A 15813-nucleotide genomic window follows, 5' to 3' on the forward strand; every position below is an offset into this window, starting at 1 on the left:
ACAACAGCAACAGAGTTGCTTTCAGAAAGATCACTTAAAATTTGTATAAATGCGCAAAATTACACCCAGCAATCGCTACCTTCATGTTTGAGAGTTTTATTTTCCCCATAAAAATAAACAGCAGGAAACGACCTAGCTCAGAGATCCTAAACGTAACATTCAGAGAAACATTTGGGGTGCTTTGTCTATGTTTGTTATGACTTAGCTTTAGAAAGTAAATGTCCTCACACACCTTTTTTTCTTTTCATGGACTTAACATATGCTTTCTAGAGATCACCTTAAATTTTGCCGATTAAGTGCAATCAAATAGTATAACACCCCTTTTATTAAAAACATAAATCCAAATGTAAAAAAGTGAATGAAAGAATCCAGCAGATATTTATTAAGCAAGATGAAAGTGAAATTACAAACACAGGTCAGCTTTAAACTCAGCACTCTGTTGGAGTGGAGGTGCACGGTCCTTCATCGTAGGCAGCCTATGCGAGATGCATCTTAGGAAGGGAGCTTTCGCTGCTCAGAAATCAAAGCTCCATCAAAGGTGTCCTACTGGAGGCATCAGACAACAAGCTAAATGACGTTAGGGCTACACAACACAAAGGAGAAAGTTGACAACAATTCAGGGGCTTTGAGTAGTCAAGACAATTAGCTTAGTACTTCAGGTCAATAAATGCTACAATTTATGGGCAATTAGCTGTAAAATGGCCTATAGCTGAAACATTATTCCTGTCTTGTTTCACAATTTCATGGAGATTAAAGATAATCTAAACAGATTAAGGCCTTAATCTTTAATCCAGGTGAGTAATTTTGTTTGTAGTAAAAAGCATAAGAAATATTTCTCAGCATATTATGTGAAAGAAAAAGTGAAAACCTTGTTTGGTCTTCCAATGGCAAGGATAGTTGAACAGCTTCAAGAAGCTGAGAGAAGTTTTTTTCCCAATTTACAAGTATTTTGACATATAGATAAACAAAAGCAAAACCAGCTAAACCTTAAAAGATCATCTGAATAAGATACTGACAATTATAATTTTACATCCACGTGAATTTCAAGCAATTGTTAATGGGGACCAGCAGGGCTGCATTAAGAAAGCCACTTTTCACTTCTCTCTCCCCCACACATTTTTAATGTGTCTTGCTTTGTTTATTTTGGTTATGCAAGTCCTTTCTTTTCATGAAACAAGTGTAAGGCTCTAAGGCTAAAATAATAGTTATTTTTGTAGGCCCCAAATAGCTATTTTTGATTTTCTTTCTTTAGTATATCTCAAATCTGGGGAACATGGGACTTGAAGATTCCTAACCATGAAGCATTTGTAAAAATACATATCATTCACTTTTCACAGAACCATTTTCTTAAAAATAAGAGGCAATATCCAGATTCACATGCATGTTCATAATAAAGCTTTGTTTTAAAACAAATCCACACCAGCATTATTTTCAGCTTAATATTTTGGCCCCAACCCAAGAATCCAGGTATAACATTTAATTTTCATCTGTAATGCATATATTGTAAGGACAAAATATATATGCAAATAACACTGGAAAATATTGTTTCCTATACAAGTGATCGAGAAAAAACAAAGAAAAAGCAAACTCATAGCACTAAGTTTGCTGTAGTGAAAATATGGTTAATGGTGCCGTGTAGAATTAATTTGTTGAAAAGCAGTTCTATTACAAGGAGCAAAAGCAAAGAAGCAAGTTTGTGGGCAGCCCAGAAGAGGGGATCATATTCTCATTTCCTTAATTGTAATTTAAATAATCATTCTCCATAATTTCTGTTTCTAGAGCTTTCTTCTTTGTATGCTATCATGTAAGGTAGTACTATTTCACCTTAAAAAATGGAAAGACAAATTTCAGCCTAAGAGTGATGTATTCTGAGTTGGTAATTACTTAAAACAGTGAGAGAGTAAAACACATCAAACTTAATGCGTTTACTTTTTGAACATTAAAATAAATGTCAGGTAAATACAAAAAAATATATAATCACTAGCTCTCAGCTTTTTATCAATCCCTTTGTTTCTCTTCTTCTAGAAGATTCTATGAGCATTATGTTGCTCTGATCAAAAGTAACCTCACTACTCAAATACCATCACAGCTTCAATGTGCATTATAGTGATTTCAGTAGATTCACACTCAAATCTTTTCAGTGTCATACATTTATTAAGCCATAAAGTTATTAAACCCTCAGCTCTTGTGGAGAGATCTGGGCAGAATTTATACACAAGTTTAATTTATCGCTGAAAGATTATCTCATAATTGTGGTAACAGATTTTTAAAGTAACCCTTTGGAAAAAATTTTACATGATACCCAAAGGCACTAGTTCACATAAGGGGTGTGGCTGAAAAAGCAAAACGAAGCCATTGTGTAGGTAAAGAGCACACAAAAAAAGGATATTAAAAGGAAACCTGTTAAGCTTTAAAGTTATTCTAAAAATGGCACTTTTCACGTTGGTATAAAATGAAAGTGCTTTAAGATGAAATTTTTATGTATTTTTTAAAGCTGATTTTTAACCCCCTGAAAATAGGGGGTTATAACAAGAACACTGATAGACTCTAACTTATAGCGGCAATAAGTAGCGGATGTCACTAAAATGCTCTGTGTGTGTCTTTATTTTTTAGTATTTTTAATGTTGATAGACTTGCTTTATCTATCTGTGTATCATTAGTGAGATTTGCTTTTCAATTCTTTACTAGAAAGTTACAGCTCATTTAAAATAGCTGGTAAATACAGAAAGCATAAATATACAGTAAGTTTAAACACTGATTGTACTAAATGCAACAATACAAAGAAGCAAACGGAACACAAATGGTAACACAATAAAACTGTATTACATTTGTGCTTCAAATATTACAATACATTATATACAATAGTCCAAAATAAACATCTCATGCCAAGTGACACAAAAACGAATAGCAAGCAAAAAAATCCAGCAATATGTACATTACTTTTTTCTTTAATAATAAACATTCAACTCTGAACTGGGGCAATTTCACTACATACAGATGCAGTCCGCCTTTTATTCCATATAACCATCCTGCCTTCCTATATCTACGCTATTCAGTAGGTTCCTGTGTCGATTCTTATATACATGTGGAGCAAAAAAGATAAAAGAATGTAGTGCTTTGTATTCTTAATGGGGTGATGTTGATAGATCAGCGAACCTGGGGTGCATAACCTTCTTTCATTAAACCTTCCTCGTAGTCCGTCTGGCAAAGGATCATGTTATTCTTTAGGAAAAATTTGTCTCCAACACAAAATCTGAAAATATTTTAAACAATAAAATGTGGTTAAGAACATTGCATTTGGATCTATAAATATGAAGATTTATTTTCCTAATAATAGTTTCACATGGTAATTCTCTGAATCTGAAAAACTGGCTTAGACAGTTGTCTTCATGATCAGAATTAAACCATTTACCATTTACTTCATTTAATGAAATGTTGCACACATTTGAAATCTTGCCTTTGCATGCAAAAATTGTAAGGATATTGAGATATACACTTTGGGCACCCAAGATGACTTGCTTTTTTTTTTTTTTTTTTCCCCCACATTGGAAATAAAAAAAATAAAAGGAACTGATCTGTATTTACACCCATTAAAATAAAAGAAAGAATGGTAATAATGTTTCACTGCAGTAATTATGGATGATTTCATCTCTGGCCATTTAGGCACTTAATAAAAAAGGAAAAGGCATTAAAATGAATCAAACAATTAGAAAATAGCCCATTTTAAAGCTTCCCATTTAAAGCTTTCTTTTACTCTGTTATTAAAACGTGATTAAATTTTAGTAATCTAGAAGTAATCATTCTGAAGTAAGAGTTGCTCTAGCATTAGACTCTGATGCTGAGCCATATTCCTTTGTTTGTGGCAAGTTCACTAACATGAAATAGTAGATGTCATTTCTTAGAGCACTTCCAATTTAACCAAAGGGAGTAACCTAAATGAACTACTTAATATTGATGTGATAAATTAAACGAGTTTCCAATAGCTAATTATGCATTTTATTTTATAAAGCATTGTTTAATGTGCAAGCCTGTAATGTTTTTAATAAATGTTCTTTTTGTATGATTTCCCCATGGTGACACTTTGGACACAATTAAGGTCAGAAATAAATGCTTTTTCTGTTTCCGGTACATTTAACAATAAAGTAACTCTGGGGAGATCTGTATATATATTTAATTGTAACAATTTAACCTTCAAACAGTGGTGTCTGGTAGAGTTGACCCAGTAAAACTACTTGTAATTATACAAGTTGACCTCTCTGACCTTTGATAGTAGTCTCTCTTTATCAGATAGTCAATTTCAAATGATGTTCCAGCAGAAACCTTAGTGGATAGATTAAATTGTGTAGTGAAAACCACCCTTTAATGTTTTGTGAAGTTGAAGGTTTAAATGAGGAGCAGTTGGACTGATTTACATTTGCAAAGATTGGAATGCTAGACAAACAGTGAACTTATTTTTTTTTCCAACTGGGTAGCTTTGGAAATTTATCCTTATACTAGCTAAGTAGATAGAGGGGAAAATAGTGTAATTAAAAAAAAAAAGTAGATTGAAAAGAATTAGCTTTCCTCTTAAAGGAAAATTGGTCTGTTTATTTGTGGAATTTACTTTTTTTCCCCAGGATTACTGCCTGCTGATGGTGTTGATTGAAAGCACAGACTATGCACTGATCTTGAAATCCTAGAGCTGTTTGTGGTCAAAGCTACTGGATACAATAAATAATTCAAGTTTGGGGCTTTAAGTATATTTTCCTTGTATTAGTTGTAACCTGTATCCTTTAAATGTTGCCCTTCAATAATGATGTTTGTACAAACCGGTTTGACAATATCCTGATGACTAGGATATGCTGAATAAAAGGAAATATTTCTCTTGTTGAATAGACCTAAGTAGTCAAACTGATAGCTTATTTTTTATGTGAAATTATATAAAATAGCCATGTAGAATATGTTTACTGTTCAAAGTTATTAATTTATATTACTGTTGAAATTAATTTTGACTAATATGCAAATAATAAAATGTCACCAAAAACAAGTAGATTCAATAAAACACTCTTGTGTTCCAGCTGATATTACTAAATCATTTTTTCTAAAAACCATTTAATCCGGAAATACTCTCTTTTAACTCCATATTGTTTAAAATTTTGCTTTACTTCTTTCGTAAGCCCTAAAATTCTACTAGCCATCAAATAAAAACGTTTTCTTTGTCATGTTCCCATGTTATGTCATGCCATTCGTACCTTTAGAGGCCTTCACGTTTAGAAAATTTGTATTTGTAGAATAATACATTCAAGGTAATTAAAGTGAGAAAACACAAAACCAAGAGCCTGGGGATCTGTCTTGAATCCTGCCTCTATCACCTACCCGTTACAAGACCTGGGTACAGTTCAGACCATCCCTGGCTCAGTTCCCCATGTGTAAGAGAAAAAGAGCCCTGTAACTAGATTATAGAGAGGTTCAAATGAAAAGTGTCTGAAAGGCGGAGACGTATAGTGCAACCAGTAGGGTCCAAACTCTACCTTCCCACTTTCCATAATTGAAACTAAAACTTTGGTTTTTAATACCTGTGACATCAGTCGCCTTTGTAGGCTTGTGGCAAGGAGTAGAAATGAAATATCTAAGATCTTACCTCAGTGTTTGGACTATAGGTAAAATAGCCACCTTTTAATACTTACCATGTGCTAAATGCTAAGCATGTATGTTCATGATCACATTTATTCCCTACATCCAACCTAGAAAGTAAGCGTTATCATGGCTTTTTACAGAAGAAAAACCTAAGATTCCATTCCAGAATTTAAAAACCCTGCCCAAGATTCTATAGTTAGAACGTATGTAATAAGGGCAGGAAAATAACCCACGTCTTTTTGGATTCAAGACTCAAGCTTTTACCTGAGGGCAGTACAGCATGCAGGCTACAAGAATAATGTGAAGATTAAATGGCAATACAGGGTATAGCTGGGTTCTTTGTAGGACTATTATTCTTTTGCATAACTTTTCTTTTCTTTCTTTCTTTCTTTCTTTTTTTTTTTTTTAGATGGAGTCCTGCTCTGTCGCCCAGACTGGAGTGCAGTGGCGCAACCTCGGCTCACTGCAAGCTCCGCCTCCCGAGTTCACGCCATTCTCCTGCCTCAGCCTCTCTTTTGCGTAACTTTAAAAAAGTCTGCCTACTATTCAATTAGGTGGTATATATACAGTAACAGAGGGGGAGAGAGAGAGAGAGAGAGAGGGACAGGGAACTTTTCTAAAATATCCTTACCTGACACATTTTATTACTAATACGCTATCAACTGGATAAAGTGCATTTTATACGCATTTCAATTTATACTTAAAGGTCAAGATGAAACAGAACATGGATGAGGGATGTCACATTTGCACATGTGACTCAAACAAAACAGCCTTGAAAGCTGTGGTTAAGAGCAGATTATGATTGGTATGCAATTAAGGTTGATACCCTCTTTAAAAAATGCTTCATATATACATATAAAGAAATTTGAGAGACAGCAATACAGAGTACGTATTTAACACATTAATCTGTAACTGTGATTTTGTAAGAAATGCTAATTTCCAGTGTTATTTAACCAACTTCTTATGAGATTCAGCATTTGCAGGGGAAAAAAAAGCATTATGAAAGGAGTGATAGCCAGAGGATACCGCAAGTATATTAACAGGCTACAATTACTAAAAATAAACATAATCCTTCTTGTAATCTGACCCTAATTACTTGTAGTATGCTCAGTTCAATTAGTTTTACCCTCATTTAAAAAAAATTATGGTAAGGAATAAGGAGATGCCCAATCGGATTATTAAACCATCTGATTCTGATGTTTTGGAATATTAGATTTAATTTCTAGATATTTTTGAGTGCTTCTTCATATAGTCTTAGAGACTTGAGAAGTATAGGAAACAAGCACAACTAGTAAATCATCCTTATAAAATATAGTGCTTAATTTAAGCAGGTTATCAAAAGCCTATGCTAAGAAGCCTCCACTGGTAACATCCCTTTTAAGAAATAGAAATGTTAGCCTAGCCATCTTCTTTTCCTAAAGTTAGTGACTGACAATTATGATTAATTTCTGTCTCACAACACTTAGATAACAAGGGAGATCCAATCCATATTTCTAGTGTCTATACTTTCCTATTCCACATCTTCAGTTAACTGTAAGTTAGAGATTTCCATACTATACCGTTTTCAGTAAGAGTTCTGGGTTGTGTACTCTATTCCACCACTATACACCTGTGAACAAATTTACTGTCTTTCCCACTGACAATCCGGTTGTCATTCTGCATCTCACCGCTAACAACCCTTACTGTATCAAACTACACTGCCCGCACCCCAAATCTTGCTATACATTGTTCAAAGTTTACCTTACTTTAACTCCACTATATCGACTCACATTTATATGCTCTTAGTCAGACAATAAAATACCTCTGTTGAAATGAAGCTGACTCCAGAGAGGGAGACCAGATTCCTTGGGTTTAAATCTTGAGTCTACCATTTTCTTCTTACTGTAATCTTGGGCAAGTTACTTACATTTATTATACTTTACTTTCCTCATCTGTCAAATGAAGCTAATAACTACCTATTTATGGGATATTTTGAGTATTCAATGAGTGAGTACATGTAAAATTCTCAGAACAGTGTTGGGTGTTTGACTAATACTTTATCAGAATTTGCTATCATTACTATTTGGTAATGATAATCTTTTCACCTTTACTTAAGGTGTTCCCCAGCAATAAATATTTCTCCCCTTTTTCTGTCTACTTAAATTCTAACAATGCTTGAGTTCCCATTCGCTCCATCAACATCCTCTGACCATGGAAATTTGCTTATTCTGCTCTCTCCCAAAGCACGTATTTATTGGTGTACTGTTTATTTTGGTGTTTCAAAATTTCTCATGAAAGTGTAACTGGTTTCCCATTATAGTCAGCAGTTCTGCGGGAAACGACCACGAGTGATATTTCTTTTGAACCCTTTGCAGAACCATCATAAACTGCACTACCACTTAAGGTGTGTGGTCAATAAAAATTGGTTAAGGTAGATTTATTCCAGAAACCAATAGCTTTAAATAACAAATGTATTTTAGATGACTAGTTTAAATTTGTATTCATTTTGACTTTTATTTAATGGCTTTTCAAAGACTAAGTTTACAATTTCATTTCCTCTAGGTGCTTGCTCTCTTTCTACTCCTCCATATGCCTACCAAACCGCTTCTCTAATCTCTGAACATACTGAGCTGCTTTTCATTTCCTAAACCCGTCAAATGCTTTCACATCTGCATGCCTTTGCACGTTGCTCAATTTGCTGAAAATTCCTTTCCTCACTGCTCCCTGGCTCCCTCATCTTCCCCAACCCCCAGCAGACACACTTCCTATAAGTCAACCAGTTCTAGGGAGTTCTTTTTGTTAAGACTCAGCACATCAGGCTTTTGATGCTTCCCTAACACTTCAAGAAGGATGGCTCTCTCTTCCTTCAGTATAGATCTATTTAGCATCGATTACACTCTTCTGTGAGTCTTTGATGTCCTGTGTCTCCCATAGCTCTGGACACCTCTAAGAAATAAACTAGATTTTATCAACCTCAGCTTCCACAGAGCCTAGCACAGTGCTTTATTCTGAAAAAAAAGAAAATTAATTGTTACATAATTTTACTTATTTGGGAAAATCTCATCACAAGCTTTTTTTTTTTTTTTCCTTTTCTTACAAAACTATCATTTAGTTTTTACTGAGTTTTCTAAGGGACTGATTCACCTTTAAGAAATTAACCAGTTATATAGAATCTTCTAATTCTGAATGAGATTCAAGATACCATAAAACAAGCTTAAATAACCCTCCTGCAGTACCTTTTAAAATAGAGAAACTAGCAGAATTTTAATGTAGGATTCACATTTTAGCTATACTCCTCTAAAAGGGGCAGAGAAGATCTATATATAAGGAACAATCAATCCTGAAAGGTTATTATTACTGTTACTTTTTGAAATGCTTTGGATCTTAATGATACTTTGATTTAAAAGTTAAGATGAAATGACTGCTGAATGCAATTCACAAACCTGTGTAATTCCACAACTTCAGAAGTCAATAAAGTTTGCTTAAGGGAAAATGCCTATGAATTACCTATTTGCCTTGTGTTTCACTTGAAAAAGTGCAATATTGTGACAACGATTTGGCTACTGGAAGTGGGATACGGGTTTCCTAGAGGGGACTGAAGCAAACTTTAGAGTAAAAGGAGAATCTCCTCTATTAAAGCCTTCTGTATCCTGGGTAACAAAATTTGTCTGCTTTGCTTGACTGATGAAGATTAGCTGACTTCTTGCATTAAAGAAGTTTGTCTTGTAAGGGCTGAAGTGACACGACAATAACTAAGTGCTAATTGTGCATAACCAGCACTAAAGATATGCAGTCCCATTATGGCATGTAATAAATGAAGCGAACACAGAAATATATTAGGTACTTTAATAATGATACTAGAATAGTATTTTGCAGCAATAAGAATGTGAACAGTTTTAGAGTCAAAATTTAGGAGTGTTTGTCTTACTTGACTGAGTTCTCCTGAGGAGACAGACTTAATCGTGAATGCAACTTTTTATTTCAATGGTGAAATAAAATTGATATATGATTTGTAAATAGCATTAACAACCTACAATTACTTTGCATCATAATAGAATTTAGGCTGGGTTTAGCACTTGAATGATGTTTTTATTTTCTATGTAGAACATGGATAAAAAAGGTAAGCCTACTTAATAGAAAAAAATGGACAAAGGACATAAACTGCCTACTTCTTTAAAAGAAGGAATACCAAAGGACCACCAGGAATCAAATAAATGCCAATTAGAAATTATAGTTAGAAATCATCACTCAAGGTGGCAAGGATTTTTTAAAAAAAAACATAATTCCTAGAGTGAATGTGAGGGAATGCGTAGTTTTATAGATTTCTGCTAGGAGGGTAATTGGTATAACTTTCCTGGAGATCATTTAGCAATGTATAGCATATGCCTTCAAACTGTTACACACCTTGTTTAATAAATTATGCTCCCATGAATTTAACCAGGTAGAGATATAAGCATTTGTTTTTTATGCAATCTGAATATCTACATTTAGCAAGAAGCACTATTGTGACATAATGTCTTGTGGGAAAGTCAAGGTAGTGGAATATTATTTGGTAAATTACAAAAATAACTAACTTCTGAGAGCCTGTTGTGTTCCTGACATTTAATATAAATTATTTCATTTAAGTTCCAAACTCTGCAAGAGAGGTATTAGTGTTTCTATTTTATGGGTGTGGGAATCACATTCAGAGAGATTAAGTAACATTCTCAAGATCACACAGCTAATATATCCGCTAACATATGGTGGTGCTGAAATGTGAATCCCGTTCTCACTGTAAATGTCACATTCTTTCTACTGTTCTATAGGGTCTCATGAGAAAATTCTGCATCAAATAGTGCCTTTCAGAGTAAATTACAATAACTGAGAACTTGATGCAACTAATATTTATTGATTCTATACTCCGTCCAGGTATTCTCACAGAAACTCAGTGAATTCATTTTCATTAAAATCTATCAAGTGTCCTAATTTTTGAAATGTTGTATTTTTAGTATGTATATTTTAATATTCTAAAATCCTCTCCATTTATCACATAAAATAGGTGCCAGTAGTATATAGTTTTCACAGAAATAAAAAATATAACTTTCAATAAGAAAAAAATGGAATTAAGTGATAATACTTTCGAGCTGAAAGAATTCTCTGAGATGAACTAATTCAGCTTCATATGTTACAAATGAAAAACCTGAGGTCCAGAGAGGGAAAGTTTTGGTTTAAGATCACACAGCTTATTAGTGGCAGAGCCCATATTAGAATTTAGGTCTCCAGATTCCCTGTTCAACACTTTTTCAAATGCTCCTCTCTAATGATGATAATTGTTTAATTATTAGCTATATCTGGCCTGATTCTCAAAGATAACTGAAATAACTGCAAAAGTACATATAGCACAGGGTTAAAATTTAAGGTAAACATCTACAGTGGGTGGGGGTGGAGGCTCATGCCTATAATCCCCACACTTTGGGAGGCTGAGGTGGAGGACTGCTTGAGGCCAGGAGTTTGAGACCAGCCTGGGTAACATAGTGATACTCCGTCTCTATAAAAAATGAAAAAAAAAATTAGCCAGGCATGGTAGTGCACACCTGTACTCCCAGCTACTTGGGAGGCTGAAGCAGGAGGATTGCTTGAGCACAGAAATTGAGGCTGCATGACCCATGTTAGCGCCACTGTACTCCAGGCTGGGTGACAGAACCAGACCTTGTGTTAAAAAAACAAAAACAAAAACACGAGAGATAAGGAAATTAAAATATAAAAAATAAGAAGAATACAAAATGCCCGCAACAAATTCCTGTATATTTGCTTCACTGACAATTTATTTGCTCACATAAGTCGTACAATAAAGGAGATATTTCAAAGTACTTTTTAAAAGACAGGAAAATAATAAAAGAAAGGAATGAGTAAAAGAAGTCAAAGTTTACAGAAGTGTTTCCATTTTCTGTTATGTGCTCTTATATGATGCTTTTCTTTCAGGTAGAAGTAAGTCTTAAAACCTTTCTTCTCCTTAGTGGTTTGTTTCTGGCATAGGATTAAAGTTTACAGAACAGAAAAATGCTGAGATTAATTGCTTTAAATGTATGAATATAATTTCCACCTATTAAATCAATAGTCAGCACAGAGAGGCTTACCATTTTTTAGAGACCAAAAAGAGATCTGCTTACCTCTGATTACAAAGCTGACATGCAAAGCAGTCCAGGTGGTAAACATTGTCCTTGGCACGCATCACCATCTCAAAGGCAGGGATGAGCTTACTACAGGCAGCACAGTTTCCCGTTACACCGAAGAGCCTAGAATAAGAAACATTTTTTTTTTTTTTAGAAACTCTTACAGAGAAATCTGAGATTGTGAAGAGAGATGATGCTAATACACCCTGTAAAGCTATCAATACACAATGCCTTATGATGTACACAAGTGGGTTTTATCCTAGGTGTATGCATAAATATTCTTCTGCAATATATTCTCCGTTGACCTTCCTTGATGAAAATCACATCTTGTTTGAGAAGAAAAGGAAAAGACAAATACATTAGGAAGCTTACATAACTACACATCAACAGAAGTCAATGGGGGTGAATTCATAGCAAAAATCTTCTCTGGGTTAGAGTATACAGAAAATATAAAAGCAATGTAACTTTGATCTTAATGTTATATATTAAACATTTCAGTTGGGAAAGGAACCAACTAATGAATGACTCATTATTTTTTGACATTTAGTTACTAAAAGGTTTGCTGTTATTATTAAAAATACATTTATGAACAAGCCATTTAAATAGTCAAAAAACATAGAGGCACATACATGCACCTTATGGCTCTATACCACAGTTATAGCTATGATTATGTTATTCAAGTAGCACATTAAAGTAAATGAGGCTGTAAACTATATACAGCTAGGCCAGAAATTGAAGCATAATATACTGTTAGAACCACTGGAATTGTCTAGGATTTCAAAAAATTCCTATTTGCTGCAGATTCCTGAGAATCGTTCTTGTAATGACCTAAAAATACGTACAAAATAAAATGTCTTTCATTTCATAATGTGAGGAAATATTTTATCCATTTGCACTGGCAATATTTAAACCAAGTTTCTTTAAAGTTGATAGTGGTGGGGAAGAATTATTATAAATAATATTCCATGCATAGTAGTTAATGCACTTTTTTTTTTTTTTACTAGGAAGCAAACTAGATGAAAAAACACCACATCTGCCAGTTTTCTTTTTTTCTTCAGCGTCAGGCTGACAGGAGGAAAATATAATAGCTCTCATGGGAAAGACCAAATTAAAAGCAGTTCTAAACTAATGAATTCAAAGGTGCTATACAGAAAACTCATTTTGGTTATAAAAATGTACTTTTAAAAAACGTAGCCTTTCATTTTATTGAATTTAAGGATTAGGCACAAATGTGCTGAAGTCTGTTATGACTTTCTATAGACTCCAAAGGGAAGCCTTTTCTTAAGGCTTGCATATTCATTTTCAAGTTTATCACTATTTCCTTTTACCAGCATAATGACAGTTGTTGGAAACAGTTGTGAGGACGGTTTCTAAGTGTCTGGCAAAATGTGCCATAAATGTTTACACTCATATTTTTATTGGATGGTCTCTTGAAGAGCATAAGCGCCTTGAAGGGAGAAACAATAAATGCATTTTAAAGACTTTGTTAACACAGTCTGTGCACTTGATAAAAAGTAAGCGAAGTTTACATTCCAGAAGATCAAATTCATAATTGTTAAACACTTATTTTCCTTCACGAATTTAAAAATACTTTAGTATGCTTATTTTAAGGAATATAACACAAATAACCTTCATGTTCTCAGTTTGTAATCCGTATTTTGATAAATAATATTTCTTTAAAAAGAACTTCCTCGAAAATGGAATACCTTACATCTCCTACTGGCATCATCAAAAAATAAAACCATCACAAACTAAAGCTTTCATCCTATTCATTTGTAAGAAGAATTTTTTTAGTTCATTCTAACATTTCATATTTATTTTTCAGTGTACTTAACATGACCTACTTAGGAGGCACATCACTTACAAGTGCCGTTGTTTCTTCTGTTCTTTATTATTTTTGAGAAATAAGAAAAACTTAAAAGTTCTTTATTCAATGAATATAGATATACTTGTGTATATAAAATCTGGTTAACATGCGATAAAGCCGTTTTTAAGAATTATTCAGTTTGCTCATATCTAATAAACATACACACACAATGCCATTTTGAAATTCTGGACATAGTTTCCCCCAATTTCAATTGCTCTCGCTAGCTGAGCATTTATCAGCTACCTGATTAGAATTTGTTTCCACACAAACCATTGATCATCAGCCTATTACTAGGCAAATGACAGTTAATTACCCACTACATTAACCACTGGGACCTGAGACCTGCTTCTGCTGCCATCAGTCAACATGATAAATGTGGCAAGTTCAGTAATGCATGGCCAGCCCTGAGCTGCCTGCTATACTGTGAACAACCCTCAATCTCACTTCCAGGCCCAGGAAAATCTATGGCAATCTGCATAATTACAAGCTCTGGGTTAATAACAGACAAATGATTTGTTGCATCTAAACAAAGTCCTTGGAATGGTCCGCGTCTCTGATGGCTGCCCGTACGGCGCACTGCCACGAGTGTACTTTCCACTACAATGTGCACAAAACAGTTCTCTGACGTTATAGCCTTCCAATTTGTTGCCCTCCAATTTATGGATTCTGCATATGTGATTTTTAATCATTAAAGGACTCTTGAAGCAATATTATCTTAATTATTCTCTGCTGTAACCAGGGAATTAGGCTTCAGATAAAATTTTCTTCTTCCACGCACTTTCCCTGCCTCGCTGGAGGCTCCATCAGCTTCCATCTACACCTGGACTCTGATATCCTAATGATGAATTATTGCCCCTTTTCCTAAGAGGGCGAACCTTACAAGGGAACATTTTACTGAACTGTCAGCTCACAGACTGAGTGCGGAGATGCGGAAATCTGATCTAATTTACTGCAAAGCGATGCATTTGTTAGACTTTTTCCTCAGTTTTGTCCAAGGATCAAGAGATCATTCTACAGCTACATTCGAGTTCTCTTTTTTTCTCAGCGGGACAAACCCAAGATTCTCTGGGAAAAGAGACAAAGTATTCTTTTATGAAATGGGGTTTTCAAATGTATAATGTTATCCTTTGGTTTCCAAACATGACATCTGGGTTTCGAGGCAAAAGAATTTTCATATATGTCAATTAAGCGTAAGACATGCATAGTTCTCATTTGTAAGATTTTTTTTTTTCAGACTGTGCCTAGGAAATATTTAAAAACAGTCTCTTAACTATCTAATTCATTTTGAGTACTCATAATCCTGAAAATTCTTGTAACCTCTTCCTCTGCACCCTTTACTCCCACACTCGTTTATAAAGGTATCATAGATCCACTTTTCCATTTAAGCTGGAGATCCCTGTAAATTCTTGTTTGTAGTGCTTATACAGTCTCATCCCCTACATAAGAGGGCCTAAGAGCTCTTAGTCATACACTGAGATAGACAAAGCATTATTTTAAAAAGGAAGTCATTGTGAAATTTTGATCTAAATTAATCACAGCATAGCAGCTTATACATTTATGGTAAGGAAAAAAAAAATAAGTTCAATGATCCATGTTGCTCATTTTAAGATGTCTTATAGATTATTAAATCACGGTACATGGTAATTTGCCAATTTATGGGCTAGATTTTTTTCCCTATCATTTATGTTCATAGTAGGCCTTAAGCAATATGACCTTTATCTTCTTTCTGACACACTTCCAAAAGTGGGCTTATAATGTAAAAGGTGACAAGTACCGGCTTTACAATATCAGTGCATATAACTATTAATATCTGTTGAAATCCCAAAGATGTTTCTGTCCCCTTTCTATTCCATTTTTTTTTTTTTTTTGCTTTCACTACCTTGTTTTGTCTGTATAAAAACAGACATGAATATAAAAACCTAACAGATAACTTTCTAACTTTCCTATGGGTAAGAACTCAGCCTACCTGTATGCTGTATTACACCTGCCACACTGTAGTGAGCATGCACAGAGAAATATTTAATAACTTTTGTGTATGGGTGGCATTGCAAGAACTAAGACAAAACAAGTTTAGATGTTTTTAAAGGCACCAGAACATTTTGCATTTTTACTAAATGTTCAACAGCTTCGGCAACATTGCCATAAATCAAGCAAACTCTTTATGGTTTAGTGTATACCCATTTCTTTTTTTTTTTTTGA

At 34.1% G+C, this 15813-nt stretch overlaps 1 protein-coding gene across 13 annotated transcripts in view; it reads right to left on the reverse strand.

Annotated features, from left to right (window-relative positions):
• Window positions 1-307: 307 nt before the first annotated feature.
• LMO3 (LIM domain only 3 (rhombotin-like 2)) overlaps window positions 308-15813 on the reverse strand; it is a 63407-nt gene continuing 47901 nt past the window's right edge. For all 13 annotated transcript variants that reach the window (XM_011975448.1, XM_011975443.1, XM_011975441.1 and 10 more), the window contains 2 exons: window positions 11745-11870; window positions 308-3253 (listed from right to left, as the gene is read on the reverse strand). In XM_011975448.1, coding sequence (XP_011830838.1) covers window positions 3148-3253; window positions 11745-11870 — 232 coding nt within the window. In that variant the 3' untranslated portion in view covers window positions 308-3147. The remainder of the gene's footprint in view (window positions 3254-11744; window positions 11871-15813) is intronic.

Source organism: Mandrillus leucophaeus, unplaced genomic scaffold, assembly GCF_000951045.1.
Source record: "Mandrillus leucophaeus isolate KB7577 unplaced genomic scaffold, Mleu.le_1.0 Scaffold156, whole genome shotgun sequence".
NCBI lineage: Eukaryota > Metazoa > Chordata > Mammalia > Primates > Cercopithecidae > Mandrillus > Mandrillus leucophaeus.